We start from the raw sequence: 19,330 nt of genomic DNA on the forward strand, positions 1-19,330 counted from the left end.
TACAACCACCATTCTTCGGACCATCAAAACCACAAAAGACCATCAGCTCAAGGACCATCAGCATGTCTTGCAAGTCCTTTATTAGCTGGGGATCACCGAACACTGTTATGTACCAGTTGGGTACATACATACATGCAATACTCATCTAGCTAAGTACAATACATGTATGTATGTGGACACACTTACACACGCAAGTCACGACAGATCTCTATCACTCCAAGTGTCAACATTGCGTTCTGTTGTGTTCCACATATCCTGCTACAATGTAGCTGAACACAGCCTTCTCAATATGATGAAGATGTAACACTGTACGCGGACGTCTTAGCTGGCCTGTGACCGGGACAAGACCAGACCATACCATATGCCTACTCGACATCGCTATTAGAATCATGTCTAACTTTGTTACTTAACGGACTCTCCCATAGTTCGCTAGCTAGCGTCAGTGGCTGTTCTTTTGCCTGATGAACTTGCTGCGTCTCTCTTCCTTTACCTTCGTCAAGTGACATTACGGGGGAATATGTTTCGGATGCCCGTAGCCAGCTTAGACATCTACTTTAGCAGAGAGAAATGATACTGGAGGGAATCATGTACATATCCCAGATATAGCCCCCTCGACGATCGACATACTTGGGAGACAGGGTGTGCAGTATGATCTTCGTAGCCAACGGTCCGCGGCCACCCAAACTTCAAATGGATAATCGGCAATCATTCGACGAACTGATTACACCTTGTCACGTTTCCGTCGTCTGCCATACGCTCAGGGGCTTTGGTTACCAGTTGAAATTACGACTTGTTGGTCGTAAGTAGTACCTCCATACAACCCATTTTCCTTTCTTTCACCATATTGCTGGACAATTATTACTGGATAATGAATGGTTTCGCGGTGTCGAGGGGCTCGCTCTCCTATGAGGAGAAGCTATCTCTCATTGACGACAGATCTCTTTCGGACGTGGAAAGCGAGAGTGCTCGGGCAGAACTTGACGGTCGCTTCTCACACATACAATGGGCAGCCACAGCGAAAACCTATTGCAACGGCTTCCGACTATCATCATGGAGCTCAAGTTTACTCAGGATAGGCATGTTCCTGCTCCCTAGTTTCATACAGCATCGGTGCGCTCGTGAGCGTTTCCGAACAGAAAAGCTTCACCCAACCGCATACCTCGACGGAATGAGAGGTCTAGCCGCCCTATTTGTCTTCTTTTGCCATTATTTTTACACGGCCTTCAAGGTAGCAGAAGGTTGGGGCCACGACAACGCCAACTATGAGATATGGCGGCTCCCCTTCATCAGGCTGCTCTACAGCGGACCTTCCATGGTCTGCGTCTTCTTTATTATATCAGGCTACGCTCTCTCCTTAAAGCCATTAAAACAAGCTCGAAGTCGCTCCCTCGACGGTCTTTCAAATACCATGACCTCTTTCGTCTTTCGTCGATTTTTCCGTTTATACCTCCCGCCCATGATCTCGACGTTCGGTGTGTTGATATTGCTCCGTTTTGGCATCTATGAGATGACCAGGGACTTTGTCAACGATCGGAAATACGTCCACAACGTAATAGAACACCATCCGGTTCTGGAAGAAACTACACAAAAACAGCTGCGTCATTGGGTGCGGGAGATGTATGACTTCGTCCACGTCTGGGGTTGGGAGAAATTCGGCGGCGCCACAGGTTACGATGTCCATCTCTGGACGATACCGGTTGAATTTAGATGCTCTATGATGCTCTTCCTGGTAATGATTGGCACTGCCAACTTGCGGACTGGCGTGCGATTCTTTTGTCTTGCCTGCATCATGTGGTTCGTTCTCCGTAGTGATCGATGGGAGATGGTCTTGTTTCTCTGGGGCATGGCGATTGCTGAATTAGACCTCATTCGAGGTGCCCACGAACCAAGCCCTTCCCAGCAGCCATCCCCTCCGCCTGCGACGCTGCTACCTCTTGACAGTACACCATCTACTACCCCTGAGAGGCGCAGTCCATGCAATTTCTTATGGACTCTTCTCACAATCCCCGCCCTCTACTTAATGTCCGAGCCGGACGCCGGGCCCGCCGGCGTCCCTGGCTGGGACTACCTCGGAACGCTGATCCCAGAGTGGTTCTCGGATAAGTACCGATACTACCAGATGATCGGCTCCATCATCTTCGTGTTCTGCACGGCACGCTCGATATCCTGGCAGCGCGCCTTCAACTCGGCGCCGGTGCAGTACTTTGGGCGCATCAGCTACGCCTTGTATCTGATGCACGGCCCCGTACTGCACACCGTCGGGTTCCTCGTCGAGAAGCGAGTCTTGGACTGGACAGGCACCGAAGGCAACCGGTATACCTGGGGCTTCATACTCGCGAGCGTCATCAACATCCCGCTCGTCATCTGGGCCGCCGACATCTTTTGGCGTGCTGTCGACGCGCCGGTTGTGCGGTTCACGAAGTGGCTTGAAGGGAAGTTATCTATACAAGATTAAATGCGGTAGGGTGCGGTGTAATGATTGCATAATTGGATGGATGATTTTTTGCCGTTGGAATACCTAGTAGTAGCGACTTTAACAGTAACAATGTTGCCGGTTCGGTTCTTTTTTGTATAGGTAAAGGTACCTAGGTAGGGTTTACAGGTCACAGCGTACGCGTGTATGTAGATAGATGGGAATATCGCCATAGGTTCAGATTCAAATAGACTACATACCTACATACCTGTGGTTGGTAGTACGGTTAAGCTTTTGCCAAGATGATCGTTGATGAGATCGATCTGGACCTAGATGCTATGTGTGTACAGTAAACCTTGGCCATAACGATTCGGTAGACAACGATATTTTTGTATAACGATATAATTTTGGGAACATTGCAATTTTGTATGGGAAATAACGATATTTTAACCTTAGCGATATATCGTTAATTTTTTGACCGCCACCACCAAGATCGTTATGGACCATGTGTAAAAAACCGTTTATTTTGATAAATTTTTGGTGGAATAAGTGGAATTTTGCGTTTGGTAGCCAATTGGACTGTCCTTTTTTCAGGTAAATCTAATCACCGCCACGATATCTAATCGCCGAAAAATTGGCTTACTGCATAATATCTTTTAAATATGAAAGGAATTTAAAAGAACAATATTAGGTAAGTACCTTTTCTAATAAAATGGCAGTAAAGGTACAACGGAAGTACACGGACCATGACAGTGGGTCCATCTCTACATAACGATACCTCTCTATAACGAATTAAGAGTGGTGTTTTTTCCATATCGTTATGGCCAAGGTTTACTGTACTATGATAGGTAGATAGGTATCTGGGTAAGGTACAATACCTTAGGCAGGTAGGGATAGAGTCTTGTAAATGAGCGACGCTGCTGTGCCATGTTGTTGCTGCGCCTTTGCCTACGCCGCAGAGTCGACTCCACATCGATTATTTACCTACTGGTATCTGGTCATTGAAGTTACGGGGTTGACAGGTACTAGGCAGGCTATCGATTGTGTTTAAATTGGATGGAGGAGATGGGTTGATTGTTTTGTATGGAGGTTTCTTGGAAGGATAGATATATTGAAGGGGAAAGAAAGGGGTAAAGGGAATACGTATGTATGTACATACCTAGAGTGGTCTGGAACTTCATACATACCCCCCGACGCTTCCTATCCATGCGTAAGTTGCTACTACATATTAGTTACCGTCGCATTTCAGTAGAAACGATTCCTAGAATATATCTAGGTAGGTATTATCTATCTAATTGAGGGTCTAATCCCCCGATCTCACGCTTATACCTATGATGTTGGATATCGTAAGTGTTCAGTCCAAGCTACCCAGTACCTACCTATGCACTTTAACTATTAGCTAAACATCTGCCTAGACCGGGCGCATGTGGCATTCCCATATTTGCTCTCGATAACTGAGCCGCTGATCCAGTGTAAGTAAGGTAGGTATCTAGCGATTTAAAGCCTTAGGATGGGGCGGGGTGGTTGTGGTTCCGTGCGTTGGGTATTGGGGGGGGGGGGGGTATATACATAAGGAGGGAGACGAAATCGCCATCCTACATAGGTAGTTAGTAGCTGAATGAGATGTTGGGATGGAGGGGAAGAGTGGGTGGGTGGGTGTGGGTATCGTGGAAAGAAGAAGAAGCAGCAGCAGCAGCAGCAGCAGGAACACGCCTAAGTAGGTCTGTCGAGATGTTGGCACCTTGAAGCCATAGGAAGCCTCCATGTCTTGCTATGTAGGTACCTATGTAGGGTAGGTATGCATATACCTAGTATTTATTGCATCCCAACCTGCTTACCGACGTTCGAAGAATATACGTCCTTAACCCCAACGATCTAGTCGAAGGTCTCAGGTTGCTAAGGCACTTAAGACTTTGATCCCTTTTCTTTCTTTGCTGAAGCTATTAGCTCAACTCGCTACCTACTATCAATATATACTTCTAGCGCTACCTGGGTATTATTTACTTAGTAGTAGAGAGAAGAGACTCTCTAGCAGTGGTGTCTTAGGAGTTACTCATCAGCCCGACTAGTATCTAACCCCAAGGTAGGTTGGAAGGAGTACGGACCTCCTATGATAATTACAATCATATTCCGCGTACAAGCCAATGTTCTCCTAGTCTAACCTCAAGTAAGAACCCTCCCATGATACGATCATCCCACCAGAATAAACCCATCCACAGCATCTACTAAGCACCAGTAGACCAAAAGTACACTTCAACAACACGATCTATACATACAACGCAACAGACGACACGCTTCCAAGAACTGCTCAAATCGATCTTCGTATGTAAGTTGGAAGGTAGCCGTAGGTAGTAGATACGTAGGTACAATAGCAACAACAAAAAAAGCCCCGGGAGAAGAAAAAAGAAAAAGAAAAGAGAACGCCCCTTCTTCCCCTTTCCCCTCCCCTCCCCTCCCACATCCTCCCAGCCCAGGAAGGAGGGGAGCAGCATCAGCAAAAACCCCCTTCAATCAATGTTATATGTACTTAATGTTTCTCAACGCCTTGAAATGCCTGCCAGTGCCAATGCAAATGCCTCCAAAGCCTCCAATATGAACCCCCGTTTCTTCCAGCTGGTCACGTCAGTCGTTATTAATGGGTTTCCCGTTTGTCCAATCCCTTAGCCGCAGCACCGGAAGCAGAAGCGGAAGTAAGAAGAAGAAGAAGACGAAGAAGAAGTGGCGAAGCCAGTAGGTACCTACCTAGATAGGTACCCAGATAAGCCAGAAAAACGAGAGAGCCGTCCCGTTATAGACGTAAAGTCTAAGCTCTCAAGTTGCTTTTCATGTGTGCCGGCTTCTCTTGCCTTCCCTTCCCCCAAATGCGTCCTTCCCAAATGTGATGCTCCCTACGTCGAATAGCTCAGCAAAGTTGATGGGTCGTTTTTGCCCAGCACCCTTCCCAAGATGGGCAGTGGGCCTTGGTCTTGAACCTCTTTTGATTGTACGCGACCGTGATGAATGTAGCGGGACAGCCGAGGAGCCCGAAATAGTGTTGTCGTTGACCTTGGCGGAATCGGAGAGATCTAGATTTTCTAAGTTTGGATATGACTCTTGCGGGTACTGATGCGATGACCGAAAGGTGAAATTTTCTTGTGTCGGAACTGCGTGGCAATGTTGCTCCTCGGCGGGGGAGTGAGTTGTAGACTGGAGGGTAGGCGTAGGCTCGTGTTGCATATGGACGTCATTCCGGGCCGTAGATGGATGTGTTTGATTAGCTGAGCGATGAATCTCCGGTGATGGTAGAGGTTCCGACTTTTCCACCTCATCCTCACTCTCTAGCGACTGTGACTCCCTTCCATCTAATCTCTCAGTAGCCCATTTCCGGATTTGCCACCCTTCCCCATCACCTAGGCCTATATGAGACTTGTCCAAGAAGACCAGGAGATCATCTATACAGTCTTGGTAACCCTCCGCTCTCGCTTTTGCCTGAGCGGCAGCCGAAGTTTTATATAGTTTCGTTACAGATAAGGCGGCGGCTTTAAAAGCGTCCAGTAACTGTTCAGGAGACTCGGCACTCGCAGAATTCTTAGACGGCGAGGTCCCTCTCAAGGCTTCCATATTGTTCTTTGTCGGGTGTCTTGGATTGTAGGATGAGTCTTATTTAGATTGAAAAAAGGAAGAAGATCTGAATTGGGTTCTGCCGGCGGATGGACGTCAGATTATAGCGGTGGGCTTGTTTGTCACCAGAGGTTAAAAAGTTACACTAGATACTAGTAGCTTTAGATCCTACTTCGGTTTTTTTCTCGTTGGGTTTGGTGGGGCGCCGGTATCTCGGTGGGCCGAAGTTCTAAAAGTTCTAGCTTTCTAAAGCGGGAGCGTGGATTCGAGCGGGCGCGAACGGTCGGGCAGTTAGGTCGCTTAGGTAGGTAGCTTACTATGTATGTTATATCGATTGTATTGTATTGTATCGGATCGGATCGCAAGCAGTTGGATGATTCGCTGTATGACTCGTAATAATTTGACGCTACTAGGCAACCCTCTATCAAGTTCAAAGTTGTAAGGGCAATTTGAAGCACGAAGAAGTAGGGTATTTAGATGTATGCAGCAAAAGATAGTTGATAATTAGATGGAATTAGATCATAAAAAAGTGTAGGTAGGCAAGGAACCGTAAGGTATCAATCAAAAGCGGATTGATTCGAGTTGCTAGTGTTAGTTGTCTTGGCCACTCTCAATGCTTCACCCGTGCTCTCAAGATGCAAGATGCAAGATGAAGGATGATATGCTACGTGGTGTTGCGGTTGTCGCTGTTCGTTGTCGTTCGTTTTCCTTGCTCCTTGCCTCGCTTATTCCTTCAATGCTGTGTCAGTCACTGTCAGATGATGACGAACTGGGTATATGTAATGTGGTATGTAGGTATGTATGTGTATCTAGTAGATGTATGTAGCTGAGTTATTGTATTGTACAGTAGTTACTAGGTATTTAATTACTATGGTAGGTACTACAAAGTGTAGGTAGGCCCTGGTAGGGGGGAAACACATGCATTGAAGGCCGGACTCGCAGTTACTTACAGCCTGAGGTACCTACTTTCCCCTCCCCCATGTCAATTTTTGATGAGTCCTCCATCAAATCAATTGCATGTGGACACAATCTTACCAGGGGGGTACTAGGTAGTTATGTGCTATGCAGCTATGGGGTCTGTACTACGTAGATAGGCCTACACAGTATGCACAGTGGCGTACTTAATACTATCATGATGTAAGTCAATCTGAGTCATCTAAGATTCTAAAGGGCACTGAGAGATTTCTTGCAGTACTGAAATCATTTCCTTATTGCAAGCGGATATTCTGCAAATGACTTCAATTGCGCCTGCCAGGAACCTAACCAATCAATGTATATATAACTATGGCTCAATCCATTTATTCAACATAATTCTATGCCCGCGAATAACGCCTGTGCACTCGATATTTAACCAAGAGTATTTGTGCTCTCGGGTGTAAATGCTTGGTGATTTGAATGCTATGTAGTTGGAACATTGAACAATCAGCATACAGTTCAATGTTAGATGCGTAAAAAGAGCTTGCATGTGTAAATAGTTACTGAGTTGCATATAACACTATATACCTACATAGGGTAATACATACTAGGCATGGCATGGAAAGTTCGTCACTACAAGAAACCATGTACTAATAGAATAGAAGACATCCATTTGACTTGGAAGCTTACTAGGTAATGACCTCTGAATATTGAAATTCAGCAAGGGATTAAACTACAATGCAGTTATGCATAAATATAAGTATATGCAGTATGTAATACTAGGGGTTGTTTAGATATAAGAAAAACGGCGAGGCTGAGAAGGAGGTGTCTTAGTCAATATTACATAGTAGTAGGCAAATCAATATGGTTTACTACTGTACATAGTAATTATTTTTATGTTCTAATGGTAGTTCTTTTTCTTTTCCATCCTCTTTACAACACAGAACCGTTATTGGTATTATTAGGCCATTTGCACTGAAGAAAATAGTGTAGGTAACTACCTAATAACTAACTACAAAATATCGCACTAACATCCAACGCACGGGCCACATCCAATCGTTAACCTTTAATGCTGCAAGCCACAATACAGTTCACTTAGCGCGACCCACTTTCCCTGACCCGCACCCCGATTAGATATACGCCATCTCGGCATGATATTCTAATTTCTATTCCACCTTTCCTTCCAACCAACCTACCTCTTAACAACATCTTCACACCTCACCGGCGTGCTTTAGTTCTTACACAAATTGCTTTATTGGCAACGTTCTATGCCACTTTTCCATCTACAAACTTTGTGACTTCATATCAATACATAGCTACTTTACTTTATTCCAACCAAAGCTTGATTGAATTGTCGCGTCGCAGTCGCGTAAAGCGTCTGTCGCAATACGCCTGTCAGTATGGCTCCTCGTCCACGAGCTGGTGCTGCCGAACCAGACGCGTCTATGTCTGATGCGCAAGAGCCTGTGGTTACTCAGCATGAAGAAATGGTAAGTTCATCCCCAAAATCATTTAATTCTATCCTATTTAGCCTTTTAAGTACCCATATATTATATCATGTATTACCTTATACTTACTTATACTTGTCAATAGGAGGTTGACGATACACCCGATCAGACCGATACAGACACAAACCCAAATACTACAGCTAGCAGTGTTGCTGGCGACCAGACCACCGACGGACGTAAGAAGCGCTCTGTGGCTAACGAGTTACGAAGAACTATCTTCGGTAAAAAACATGACGTTTTAGGCGAATCCAAGGTATGGAACAAACCAGTAGAAAACTTGCGTCATATAAGGAAGTCGAGATAGGTTGCTAATGATAACATAATAATAGGAAGATGACAGCATTCGACGATTCCGCTATCTGTTAGGTCTGACCGACCTTTTTCGTCATTTCATCGAAACAAACCCCAACCCGCAGATCCGCAACATTATTATAGAAATTGATCGCCAGAATGAGGAGGCTACCAAGGCGAAAAAGAAGGCCCTTCGTGAGGGTGGTGCGGAGACAGGACGAGCCCGACGCACCGAAGCAGAAGAGGATGCGGAATTGCTCAAGGACGAAAAACAGGGAGGATCCGCCGAGACTGTGTTCCGTCAATCGCCAGCATTCATCAATGGCACAATGAGGGACTACCAGATTGCTGGTCTCAATTGGCTTATCTCCTTACACGAGAATGGAATCTCTGGAATTCTAGCTGATGAGATGGGCCTGGGAAAAACCCTTCAGACCATTGCTTTCTTGGGGTACCTACGGCACATTATGGATATCAAAGGTCCACATCTAGTTATTGTCCCAAAGTCAACGTTGGACAACTGGAAGCGAGAATTTTCCAGATGGACTTCTGAAGTCAACGTTCTAGTTCTACAAGGTGCAAAAGAAGAACGTCATGCGCTAATCAATGAGCGTTTGGTCGACGAGAAGTTTGATGTTTGCATCACGAGTTATGAGATGATTCTCCGCGAGAAGACACACCTGAAGAAGTTCGCTTGGGAGTATATTATCATTGACGAGGCACACCGTATCAAAAACGAGGAATCGTCTTTGTCTCAAGTCATTCGCCTATTCAACTCTCGAAACCGACTGCTAATTACTGGAACGCCTCTGCAGAACAATCTGCATGAGCTTTGGGCTCTCCTGAACTTCTTGCTCCCTGACGTCTTTGGTGACAGTGAAGCCTTTGATCAATGGTTTTCAGGCCAAGATGCCGACTCCGAAGTGGTTGTTCAGCAACTTCACCGAGTCCTTCGACCATTCCTTTTACGTCGAGTCAAGGCTGACGTCGAAAAAAGTCTGCTACCCAAAAAGGAAGTCAACCTTTATATTGGCATGTCGGAAATGCAGGTCAAATTCTATAAGAAAATCCTTGAGAAGGATATCGATGCAGTCAATGGGGCTAATGGTAACCGAGAGCAAAAGACCAGGCTGCTCAATATTGTCATGCAGCTGAGGAAGTGCTGCAATCACCCTTATCTATTCGATGGGGCTGAGCCAGGTCCCCCATACACCACCGACGAACATCTGGTATATAATTCTGGAAAGACAGCATTGCTAGACAAGCTCCTATTCCGACTGAAGAAGCAGGGCAGCCGTGTTCTGATCTTCTCTCAAATGAGTCGTGTTCTAGATATTCTAGAAGACTATTGCGTCTTTCGCGAGTACAAGTATTGCCGTATTGACGGTGGAACCGCTCACGAAGATCGAATTGCGGCCATTGACGAGTACAACAGACCTGATTCGGATAAATTCATCTTCCTTCTTACCACTCGAGCCGGTGGTCTCGGAATTAACTTAACCAGTGCCGACATTGTCATTCTTTATGACAGCGACTGGAACCCTCAGGCAGACCTGCAGGCCATGGATCGTGCTCACCGAATTGGTCAGACGAAGCAGGTAGTCGTTTATCGATTTGTAACCGAAAACGCAATCGAGGAGAAGGTGCTTGAACGAGCAGCACAGAAACTTCGCCTTGATCAGTTGGTCATTCAACAAGGCCGTGCTCACCCTGGAGTTAAAGGACCAGCAGATAAAAACGAACTTTTGACCATGATCCAACACGGTGCCGAGAAGGTCTTCGAGACCAAAGGTGCCACTGGACTGGCTGCTAAAGGTACCGATCTTAATGATGATGATATTAATGAGATCTTGTCCAAGGGAGAGAATCGGACCAAAGAACTGAACGCCAGATATGAGAAGCTTGGCATTGACGACTTGCAAAAGTTTACATCAGAGTCTGCCTACGAGTGGAATGGTGAGGTGTTCGGAAAGAAGAAAGACATTGGTGTCAATTGGATCAACCCAGCCAAACGCGAACGCAAGGAGCAGTCGTATTCAGTCGATAAATTCTACCGAAATGCCATTTATGGACCGAGTAAGGCAGAGACCAAGCCAAAGGCTCCCCGGGCGCCCAAACAGATCCCGGTCCACGATTACCAGTTCTACCCATCCCGACTCCGTGACCTTCAGGACCAAGAGACCGCTGCCTACCGCAAGGCAATTCAGTACAAGATTCCGCTTCCTGACGGTGACGAGGAAACCCTTGCCGACAGAGAAGCTGAGCGTGCCCTGGAGCAGCAAGAAATCGATAAGGCCACTCCGCTTACAGAAGAAGAACAAGAGGAGAAGCAGAAACTGTCACTCCAAGGATTCGGCGATTGGAACAAGCGCGATTTCCAGCAGTTCATCAATGGCTCTGGCCGTTTCGGACGCAATGACTACGAGAGAATTGCCGAGGAAGTTGACAGCAAGACTGTAGCGGAAGTTAAGGCCTACGCGAAGGTCTTCTGGCAACGATACAAAGAAATCGCGGACTACGCCAAGCACCTCCAGGTGATCGAGACGGGAGAAGAACGTATGCGAAAGACGGAGCATCAGCGCAAGATGCTGCGCAAGAAGATGCAACAATATCGAGTTCCGCTTCAGCAGATGAAAATCAATTATTCGGTATCTACCACCAACAAAAAAGTGTACACCGAAGAAGAGGACCGATTTCTCATGGTGATGCTGGACCGATATGGCATTGACTCTGAGGGCATCAACGACCGAATCCGTGACGAGATCCGTGAAAGTCCCCTGTTCCGATTCGATTGGTTCTTCCTCAGCAGAACGCCGGTTGAGATCGGTCGACGCTGTGCTACACTGCTCACCACCATTGTGAAGGAGTTTGAGGATGTACATCCAGCCAAGACAAACGGAGTCAATGGCAAGGGTAAACGGGAGCCGGACGATGAGGAGAATGACGAAGATAGCATCTTGGGCATGGCTCCCGCTAAGAAAAAGTCCAAGACTAGTGTTAAGGTGAGCTCATCTCCCATCCCGGCCACTACGGGTTAATTGCTAACACACAAGCAGAACAAGGCGTTGGATAATGTCAAGGGCGGAGGGAGCAAGGCCACGTCCACTACTCCCTCGTCCCGAGCCTCCAGCGTCGGTTCTTCGAACTCGGCGCCTCCGGCCAAAGGCAAACCCAAGGGCAAGAAGAAGTGAATAGCCCTTACTCGAATCAACTTGGCAGCAAAACAAACATAATAAAAACTTGAACGCTTCTGTTCTCGAGCTGTGTTGGCCGCTCTTATAGAAGCTATATCGTCTATTGGCGGATATGAAATAGGTTAAGGGACATGAGGGAGGCTATGGCGTTTTTTACACGGTTGCCTTTCCTACAGGACAGCAGAGCTCTCAAAACGATCATGTATCAAGTGTTCCCAGCGGGTGGGAATAGCACTGACATCGTTTAATATGTGCTTTGCTCATATTGCAAACAGAAAAAAGAGAAGAATATCGGCAGGGAAGACTTTGGTGATGAAAGAGGAAATACGAGCCCATACGAAGTTTTGTCAGTATTTGGCACTGCGGGGACGGTGGGATGGTGCTGGAGGTGACGAGAAACCTCTAATTGCTGAAGTATCTTCGGTCGCCGTTAATGAAGAAAGATGGTCCAGAAGGACGGCCTTTGAGGGAGACGGACTTCAGATACTATTGTGTCTCTAGCTCTCTGGATTTCTTGAATCCCTTACGATGAAGACAGATGAAGACAAATAGCTACCTAGGTTGCCTAGGTAGATTGATAGGAACTACGTTGAATCGATGAAGTGGACTTTACATGAGATGATTAATGTCTTGATTTCCAAGGCTCTAATAAAGTGAAAAACTTGGTTGCTGTGTCTGATAATGATGATGATGAATTGATTGATTGACTTGCATCTCGGAGTAAGCCCTGGTGTATTAACCGTTGCTCCCTGCTTCCCTGGGTATTTAGATACCTGCCACTACTACTTTGTATGTAGCAACTACTACCTGACTAATTCTCGTCTTCTCCTATTTCATCATCTAGATCTCAGTGTTCTGGTGGTTTTTTTCCCTCTTAGTTTCTTCTCGTCACTATCCCCCTCTCTACTCTGCTCCTTGTTTGCTCTCTTACTTCTTTTCTCGTAGAGGAAGGCTAGTCAAACCAGACAGAGCTGTGTACGATGTTGTAATCCGTCCCGACCAACGCCGAAAAGCCTGCCAGCTAGTCCGTTCATTTCCTTCCCGGATGCAAAGAGCCACGGGAGGGGGGGACAGACAAGCAAAAAAATGACGTGAATTAACTACACTTTAATAAAAAAAGGACACAAGACGAGAACATAACGCCGAAGATCCTGGTCCCTTTCCCCCTCTCTTTTCTCGTCTTCTCTCATCGCGTCGCATCGCATTGCATTGCATCGTGGCATATGCAGTGGGACTTCTTTAGAATCGTTCGGGTGATTCGGGAACGGAGGCTATTGGAAGTCTGACAGAGCCGGGATACTATAGCCGGTTCTCACGCTCACGCTCAACCTCGTACTTGAAATCGAAATAGGCCTTGTCGAAGTGGTGGATTCGGACGTAGCCGTCTTCTCCACCACTCGCGTAGCTCTTGCCGGTGGGGTTGGAGGCTACCGTGTTCTATACGAGTAGATGATTAGTTGCCATTATACTAGTTTCATTTATTTCAAAGGGAGAAGCATACCAAAGGACCGAAGTGACCTCGCACACGACCGATCTCATCCTCAAAGATCTTGTGGTAGAAGCGTGCCTCAAATTTTCCTTGGCGGGCCTTGGTTGTGGTAACGTCCATAGCAGCTTGACCACCACCTAGAATGACGTATTCCTTCTTAGGAGTAATGCATGCACTGTTGAGTGATGTGTCGGTAGGGTACGTCTTTAAAAGTTCGAGGTCGCGGGCTGCCACTAGTCGAGCGGTCTTGTCTTTCGAGGCGGTAATGAAGTAGGTGCGGTCAGGCGACCATTGCAGGTCTGTCACTTGCATGTTAAGCTCGTGCAGAGGGACATTGTCGAGTAGCTCTCCAGTCTACACATAGTAAATCGAGTTGGTTAGCTTACTCCATCGGTTTGCTTCCGCATGTATTGAGATTCTTGGCTTACCTTGGCGTCGTACTGGGAAACGGAACCATCCTCATGCCCAGCAATGATGTACTTGTTGAGATAACTCCAGCCAGCAACAGTGGCCTTGCTCTCATCGCACACAATAGTTAGAGCGCGCTCGTCACTCTGCTCAGCATCAACGTCGAGGATAACGTCTAGAACAACGATGGTGCCAAGATGACCCATACGCTTCTCTGTGACACCCAGTAATTGTCGGCCATCATCGCTGAATTCGACACGCTTGACGGCAGTAGGGAATTCCCATGCTTTCAGACATCGGCCAGTTTTGATTTCCCATAGGCGGATAGTGTTATCGGCGCTGCCGCTCGCGATGAAAGTAGAGGTGGGGTCAACATCGACAGTCCAGATGGCACCCTGGTGACCCTTGTACGTGCCTAATCGTTCGCCATTATGGGAATACCAAACGCAAATGTGCTGATCCTTGGCTACGGAGAAGAGTAGATCACCATCGGGGTTGTACCTAGATAGTAGGAAGAGTTAAGATGGTTAGCCTGAAGTTCGCGAGGTAAAGATTTAGATTTCGATTTCGAGTTCCAAGTTCAGAGTCGCAACGTACTTGATCTGGGTCAAGGCTCGTTCCTAATGATATTTGTTAGTACTCAGCATGTATAATTTTAAGCAGCATATGATATAAATACTTACATGGCCTGACAAGAGAATAGGTCTCATGTTTGCGACGTGTGGTTGGATTTGATTATTCTTATGGGTTGAAAAGTGATGTCGTCGCGAAATTGGGGTTAGGTGTATGGAGTTTTTGAATGATTTGTGCGTGGGGCAAAGAAATGCTCGGATTTTCGATAAATAGCAGATCGGCCTATCAGCAAACTCAACCCCACCAAATGTTAGAAACACTCTTTACTACTAAGGTTAGTACTGTAGTAACTAGTTTCTTACTCAGTCATGGATAGTCACGTGACAGAAAATATAAAAAAGATTTGAGAAACCACGACGGACAACTTTTAAAAAGTCTTAAAAATGCACTAAATTTTCTAGGGATAATTATGCTACATAGCTCCAGCTTTTCAGGGACCGTAACCTCCTGGTTACATACTACTAGTAGTACTTGAAAGATGATGGAGCTGTAGAGAGTCTAGTTACTAGGTTGGAGTAGAGATCCTGCCTCCGCAACATGAAAAGAAACTTTTACAAGAAAGAGATCAAATTAGGGAGTATGTACCCAAGTATAATTCATCAGGTTCAAGTTGACTCACAATTTGAGTTGAGTTAAAAAGGTAAACTCCACTCGTTAAAGAATCCTACGAAATGCAAAATTTTGAGACATGAAGCCTCTACAACCCTTATGATACCTATGAAATAATACATACCTAGGTACATATTATGTAACTCTTCATCCTTCGCCCTTATTTTAAGAAAAATGTATTACTTCTTGTTTCTCATATTTATATAACAATTGTGCTTGGTAAATATTTATGTTTGTTCGAATCGATGTCCTCCGAGCGTTCACTTTCTCAGATTAGCCCTATCTCAGATACATCATACATGACCTTGGATTGTACTGTACCTTGTAGCAAACTCTATCCATCAGTGCGTCACGCCAGGCCTAGTCGAGACTTGGGATGATCCTTGGTTGAGCTGAGTCGAGTCATTGGATAGTGCGGGTTATTACGGCACAGCTTCGGTTGAAGGATTATGAGTTTAGCAAATGGAAGGAGCATCAGTCGATGCAATGGCTTCCTTCCTACGACAGTGCCAGCATCAACGAAAGCATCAGGAGCACAATGTATACTAAGCCAACGGCAAGGGCAACGGCAAGGGCAACGGCAACGGTTAATTCTTCGACCAGTTACAAGCGTTACTGCAATTGTTACTACTAGACTTGTAACTGTAACTCAACCTACCAAAACTCCACTTTACAAATCCTTATCTTCTTGTCAGCCACTACATATTCTTTCGGCCCAGAGGAATTGTTCGTCTTTGACCGCCCGGAATTCGGTCTATTCATCACAGCGTGCCCAACTCACTCAAAGGATCCAAAGAATAAATCAAGCAGGTTGTACAGGCTTATTCACTTTCACCTCGTCACAGGTCACACATCATCCATATTGGACATCTACCTCACTGTCGCATGCCCCTCGTAGAGCTTTTTCAATAAGCAACCCCACTATGGCTGCTACAAAGATAGACGGTACAGCCATCGCGAAGAGGATTCGTGAGAGACTTGCCGCCGAGATAGTCGAGAAACAAAAGCTAAACCCCAAGTATGAACCTTGCCTTAAGATTATCCAAGGTTTGTATAGTCCTACCATGCCTCGATCCCGCTCATACATAATACTAACATCCTTGATTTCTAGTTGGTGATCGATCTGACTCCTGTATGTGATGACTCAAATCACAGCAATGTGTGCCGCAACTAATCATTTCTCAGCTACATATGTTCGCATGAAACTCAAGGCTGCTCAAGAGGTAGGACTACCTAGCAATTTCATACTATTATTTCACATTGGCTTAATATCTAACCCTTGACTCATAAAAGGCAAACATCACATGTGAACTTCTACATTTCTCAGAGAATATCACCGAGGCAGAGCTTTTAGCACAACTGCACGTATTAAATAATAATGCTGCGGTACATGGCATCCTAGTTCAGCTACCACTGCCCAAGCATATCAACGAGTACGCTATTACTTCAGCAGTGGCAGACCAGAAGGATGTCGACGGTTTCGGCACAACTAACATTGGCGAGCTTGCCAAGAAAGGTGGCAATCCCTTCTTCATCCCCTGTACTCCCAAGGGGGTCATGGTTCTCTTGGATGAAGCAGGTGTCGACCTGAAAGGCAAGGATGCTGTGGTTCTTGGCCGAAGCGACATCGTGGGGAGCCCTGTCAGTTACTTGTTGAAGAATGCCGATGCAACTGTCACTGTCTGTCATTCCAAGACTAAGAACGTTGAAGAGAAGTTGAAGAATGCGGATGTCGTTGTTGCTGCTATTGGCCAGGCTGCCTTCGTAAAGGGGGAATGGCTCAAACCGGGGGCCGTGGTTATTGATGTAGGGACGAACTATATCCCTGACGCGACTAGGAAATCAGGGCAACGACTAGTGGGTGATGTCGATTTTGAGTCAGCTTCCCAAGTTGCTTCCTACATTACGCCAGTTCCAGGTGGCGTTGGTCCGATGACTGTTGCTATGCTCCTACAGAATGTTGTCGACTCCACCACAATGTATTTTGAGCGGCAGAAACAGAGGCGTATCGTGCCCCTTCCTCTAAATCTGCTAACCCCAGTGCCCTCGGATATCGAAATTTCAAGATCCCAGCCGCCAAAACCCATTACACGAGTTGCGGAAGAAGTTGGCATTGCACAACACGAACTAGAGCCATATGGTGCATACAAAGCCAAGGTTGACCTTACCTTGCTAAAGCGACTGGAGCATCGTCGTAATGGCCGGTATGTTGTGGTTACTGGTATCACCCCCACACCCTTAGGCGAGGGCAAGTCTACCACAACCATGGGATTGGCGCAAGCACTAGGAGCGCACTTGGGCCGACTTACCTTTGCGAATGTCCGGCAACCCAGCCAAGGTCCCACATTTGGCATTAAAGGAGGTGCTGCTGGCGGCGGTTATAGTCAAGTTATACCGATGGACGAGTTCAACATGCACTTGACCGGTGATATTCATGCTATCTCCGCAGCTAACAATCTTCTTGCTGCTGCTATTGAGACTCGTATATTCCACGAAAACACACAAAAGGATGGCCCCCTTTATCGAAGACTAGTCCCAGTCAAGAATGGGAAGAGGACTTTCGCACAAGTCATGTTCCGGCGGCTCAAGAAGCTAGGGATTGACAAAACCGACCCAAATGAGCTGACCGAGGATGAGATTCATCGGTTCGCCAGACTAGATATTGACCCCGAAACTATCACATGGAGACGTGTAGTAGACGTTAACGATCGCCATTTGCGTGGTATCACCGTCGGTATTGCACCAACTGAAAAGGGGCAAAGCCGAAACACTGGTTTTGATATCTCCGTGGCCAGCGAATGTATGGCTATTTTGGCAATGAGCACAAGTCTTCCCGATATGCGAGAAAGATTGGGCCGAATGGTGGTTGCTACGTCGAGGTCGGGAGACCCGGTCACTTGCGATGACATTGGAGCTGGAGGTGCATTGACAGCTCTCATGAAGGACGCCATCAAGCCTAATCTCATGCAGACTTTGGAGGGGACTCCTGTCTTTGTGCATGCTGGTCCTTTCGCCAATATCAGTATCGGCAATAGTTCTATCCTTGCTGATAAGATGGCCCTTAAATTAGTAGGCACCGAACCTGACGAGGATCACAGCGTGAAAGCTGGTTTCGCTGTCACTGAGGCCGGTTTCGACTTCACGATGGGTGGTGAGCGATTCTTCAACATCAAGTGCCGTGCTTCAGGCTTAGTTCCCGACGTCGTTGTCATCGTCGCTACGGTTCGTGCGTTGAAGGTACATGGCGGCGGCCCACCCATCGCCCCTGGCGCACCATTAGATCCTGTATACAAGCAGGAGAACGTTGAGATCCTACGCAACGGATGTGTGAACCTCAAGAAGCACATCGAAAATGCCAAGTCTTATGGCTGCCCTGTCGTGGTAGCTATCAACAAATTTGCCACCGACACTGACGCTGAGATTGCCGTCGTGCGGGAGGAAGCTATTGCAGCTGGTGCTGAGGATGCTATCTTAGCCAACCATTGGGCAGAAGGTGGAAAGGGTGCCGTAGATCTTGCCAAGGGAGTAGTTGCTGCGTCTGAAAAGCCCAAGGACTTCAAGCTCTTGTACGATGTGGGCGAGGGTTCTATTCAACAGCGTATGGAATCTATCTGCCAGAAGATGTATGGCGCCGCAGCAGTTGAGTTCAGCGAGCTTGCTCAAAAGAAGATCGACACATATACGAAACAGGGCTTTGGAAACCTCCCGATCTGTATCGCCAAGACGCAATATTCGCTCTCTCATGACCCAGATCTTAAGGGTGCGCCCACTGGCTTCACGGTCCCGATTAGGGATGTGAGAATGGCTGCTGGTGCAGGTTATCTGTAAGTACCTGTTTATATGTCACCATTCCACAGGAATATAGCTAATCACACAAATCTAGGTACGCTCTTGCTGCTGACATTCAAACAATCCCTGGATTGCCCACAGCACCAGGCTATCTAAATGTTGATGTCGATACCGAGACTGGCGAGATCGATGGACTCTTTTAAGCGTCAAAATACCCATCTATATTTCTACACGCATACGGGACATTATCCCGGAATAGAAAACCATAGATATAATAAGAATAGAGCCTAAGCATGTGTGTTAAGTGGGAGGAGTCCATGCATTGACTTCAACGGATTCAACCAGGTTGGAGCATTAGGGTGCGGGGGTCATAGGGATCTATATGGGATTTGGTGTAGGGCTATGTGGTGGCCAACGGTTAGCATCTGTCCTCATCATCGTACATGATACCTTCAACAACAGTGTGTATCAAAAAATATCT

At 46.6% G+C, this 19,330-nt stretch overlaps 5 protein-coding genes across 5 annotated transcripts; 3 read left to right on the top strand and 2 right to left on the bottom strand.

The window, feature by feature from the left end:
• Positions 1–630: 630 nt before the first annotated feature.
• GGS25DRAFT_391098 (acyltransferase) lies at positions 631–2,602 on the top strand. Its single transcript, XM_049258347.1, has one exon. It carries the CDS (start codon positions 869–871, stop codon positions 2,453–2,455), a length of 1,587 nt encoding a protein of 528 aa, XP_049115119.1. The 5' UTR covers positions 631–868; the 3' UTR covers positions 2,456–2,602.
• Positions 2,603–5,006: 2,404 nt separating this feature from the next.
• GGS25DRAFT_391121 (uncharacterized protein) lies at positions 5,007–6,348 on the bottom strand. Its single transcript, XM_049258348.1, has 3 exons — positions 6,186–6,348; positions 5,156–6,127; positions 5,007–5,026 (listed from the first exon to the last, which is right to left on the bottom strand). Exon 2 carries the CDS (start codon positions 6,011–6,013, stop codon positions 5,237–5,239), a length of 777 nt encoding a protein of 258 aa, XP_049115120.1. The 5' UTR covers positions 6,014–6,127; positions 6,186–6,348; the 3' UTR covers positions 5,007–5,026; positions 5,156–5,236.
• Positions 6,349–8,117: 1,769 nt separating this feature from the next.
• On the top strand, positions 8,118–12,540 carry GGS25DRAFT_501355 (SWI/SNF family of DNA-dependent ATPase). The gene is made up of 4 exons (XM_049261919.1): positions 8,118–8,418; positions 8,522–8,689; positions 8,766–11,729; positions 11,784–12,540. Exons 1-4 carry the CDS (start codon positions 8,329–8,331, stop codon positions 11,916–11,918), a joined length of 3,357 nt encoding a protein of 1,118 aa, XP_049115121.1. The 5' UTR covers positions 8,118–8,328; the 3' UTR covers positions 11,919–12,540.
• On the bottom strand, positions 12,541–14,618 carry GGS25DRAFT_501356 (eukaryotic translation initiation factor 3 subunit I). Its single transcript, XM_049261920.1, has 5 exons — positions 14,502–14,618; positions 14,416–14,438; positions 13,839–14,319; positions 13,423–13,764; positions 12,541–13,358 (listed from the first exon to the last, which is right to left on the bottom strand). The coding sequence occupies exons 1-5, from the start codon at positions 14,526–14,528 to the stop codon at positions 13,221–13,223; spliced, it is 1,011 nt and encodes a 336-aa protein (XP_049115122.1). The 5' UTR covers positions 14,529–14,618; the 3' UTR covers positions 12,541–13,220.
• Positions 14,619–15,983: 1,365 nt separating this feature from the next.
• GGS25DRAFT_515292 (formate-tetrahydrofolate ligase) lies at positions 15,984–19,052 on the top strand (the record flags this gene model as incomplete). The annotated part of the gene is made up of 5 exons (XM_049263068.1): positions 15,984–16,107; positions 16,172–16,192; positions 16,246–16,283; positions 16,354–18,884; positions 18,944–19,052. 5 exons carry the CDS (start codon positions 15,984–15,986, stop codon positions 19,050–19,052), a joined length of 2,823 nt encoding a protein of 940 aa, XP_049115123.1.
• Positions 19,053–19,330: the final 278 nt, after the last annotated feature.

Source organism: Hypoxylon fragiforme (genome assembly GCF_022984875.1).
Source record: "Hypoxylon fragiforme strain CBS 206.31 chromosome Unknown GGS25scaffold_7, whole genome shotgun sequence".
In the NCBI taxonomy this organism is placed as follows: Eukaryota; Fungi; Ascomycota; class Sordariomycetes; order Xylariales; family Hypoxylaceae; genus Hypoxylon; species Hypoxylon fragiforme.

Bases quoted from the DNA above. Each gene is read 5' to 3' on its own strand.
- GGS25DRAFT_501355 (XM_049261919.1), top strand. From the start codon at position 8,329: ATGGCTCCTCGTCCACGAGCTGGTGCTGCCGAACCAGACGCGTCTATG. The intron at 8,690-8,765 runs GTATGGAACAAA...ACATAATAATAG, and splicing joins ACGTTTTAGGCGAATCCAAG to GAAGATGACAGCATTCGACG. The intron at 11,730-11,783 runs GTGAGCTCATCT...ACACACAAGCAG, and splicing joins AGTCCAAGACTAGTGTTAAG to AACAAGGCGTTGGATAATGT.
- GGS25DRAFT_391098 (XM_049258347.1), top strand. From the start codon at position 869: ATGAATGGTTTCGCGGTGTCGAGGGGCTCGCTCTCCTATGAGGAGAAG.
- GGS25DRAFT_501356 (XM_049261920.1), bottom strand. From the start codon at position 14,528: ATGAGACCTATTCTCTTGTCAGGCCAT. The intron at 14,439-14,501 runs GTAAGTATTTAT...AAATATCATTAG, and splicing joins CTATTCTCTTGTCAGGCCAT to GAACGAGCCTTGACCCAGAT. The intron at 13,359-13,422 runs GTATGCTTCTCC...CTACTCGTATAG, and splicing joins GAGGTCACTTCGGTCCTTTG to AACACGGTAGCCTCCAACCC.
- GGS25DRAFT_391121 (XM_049258348.1), bottom strand. From the start codon at position 6,013: ATGGAAGCCTTGAGAGGGACCTCGCCGTCTAAGAATTCTGCGAGTGCC.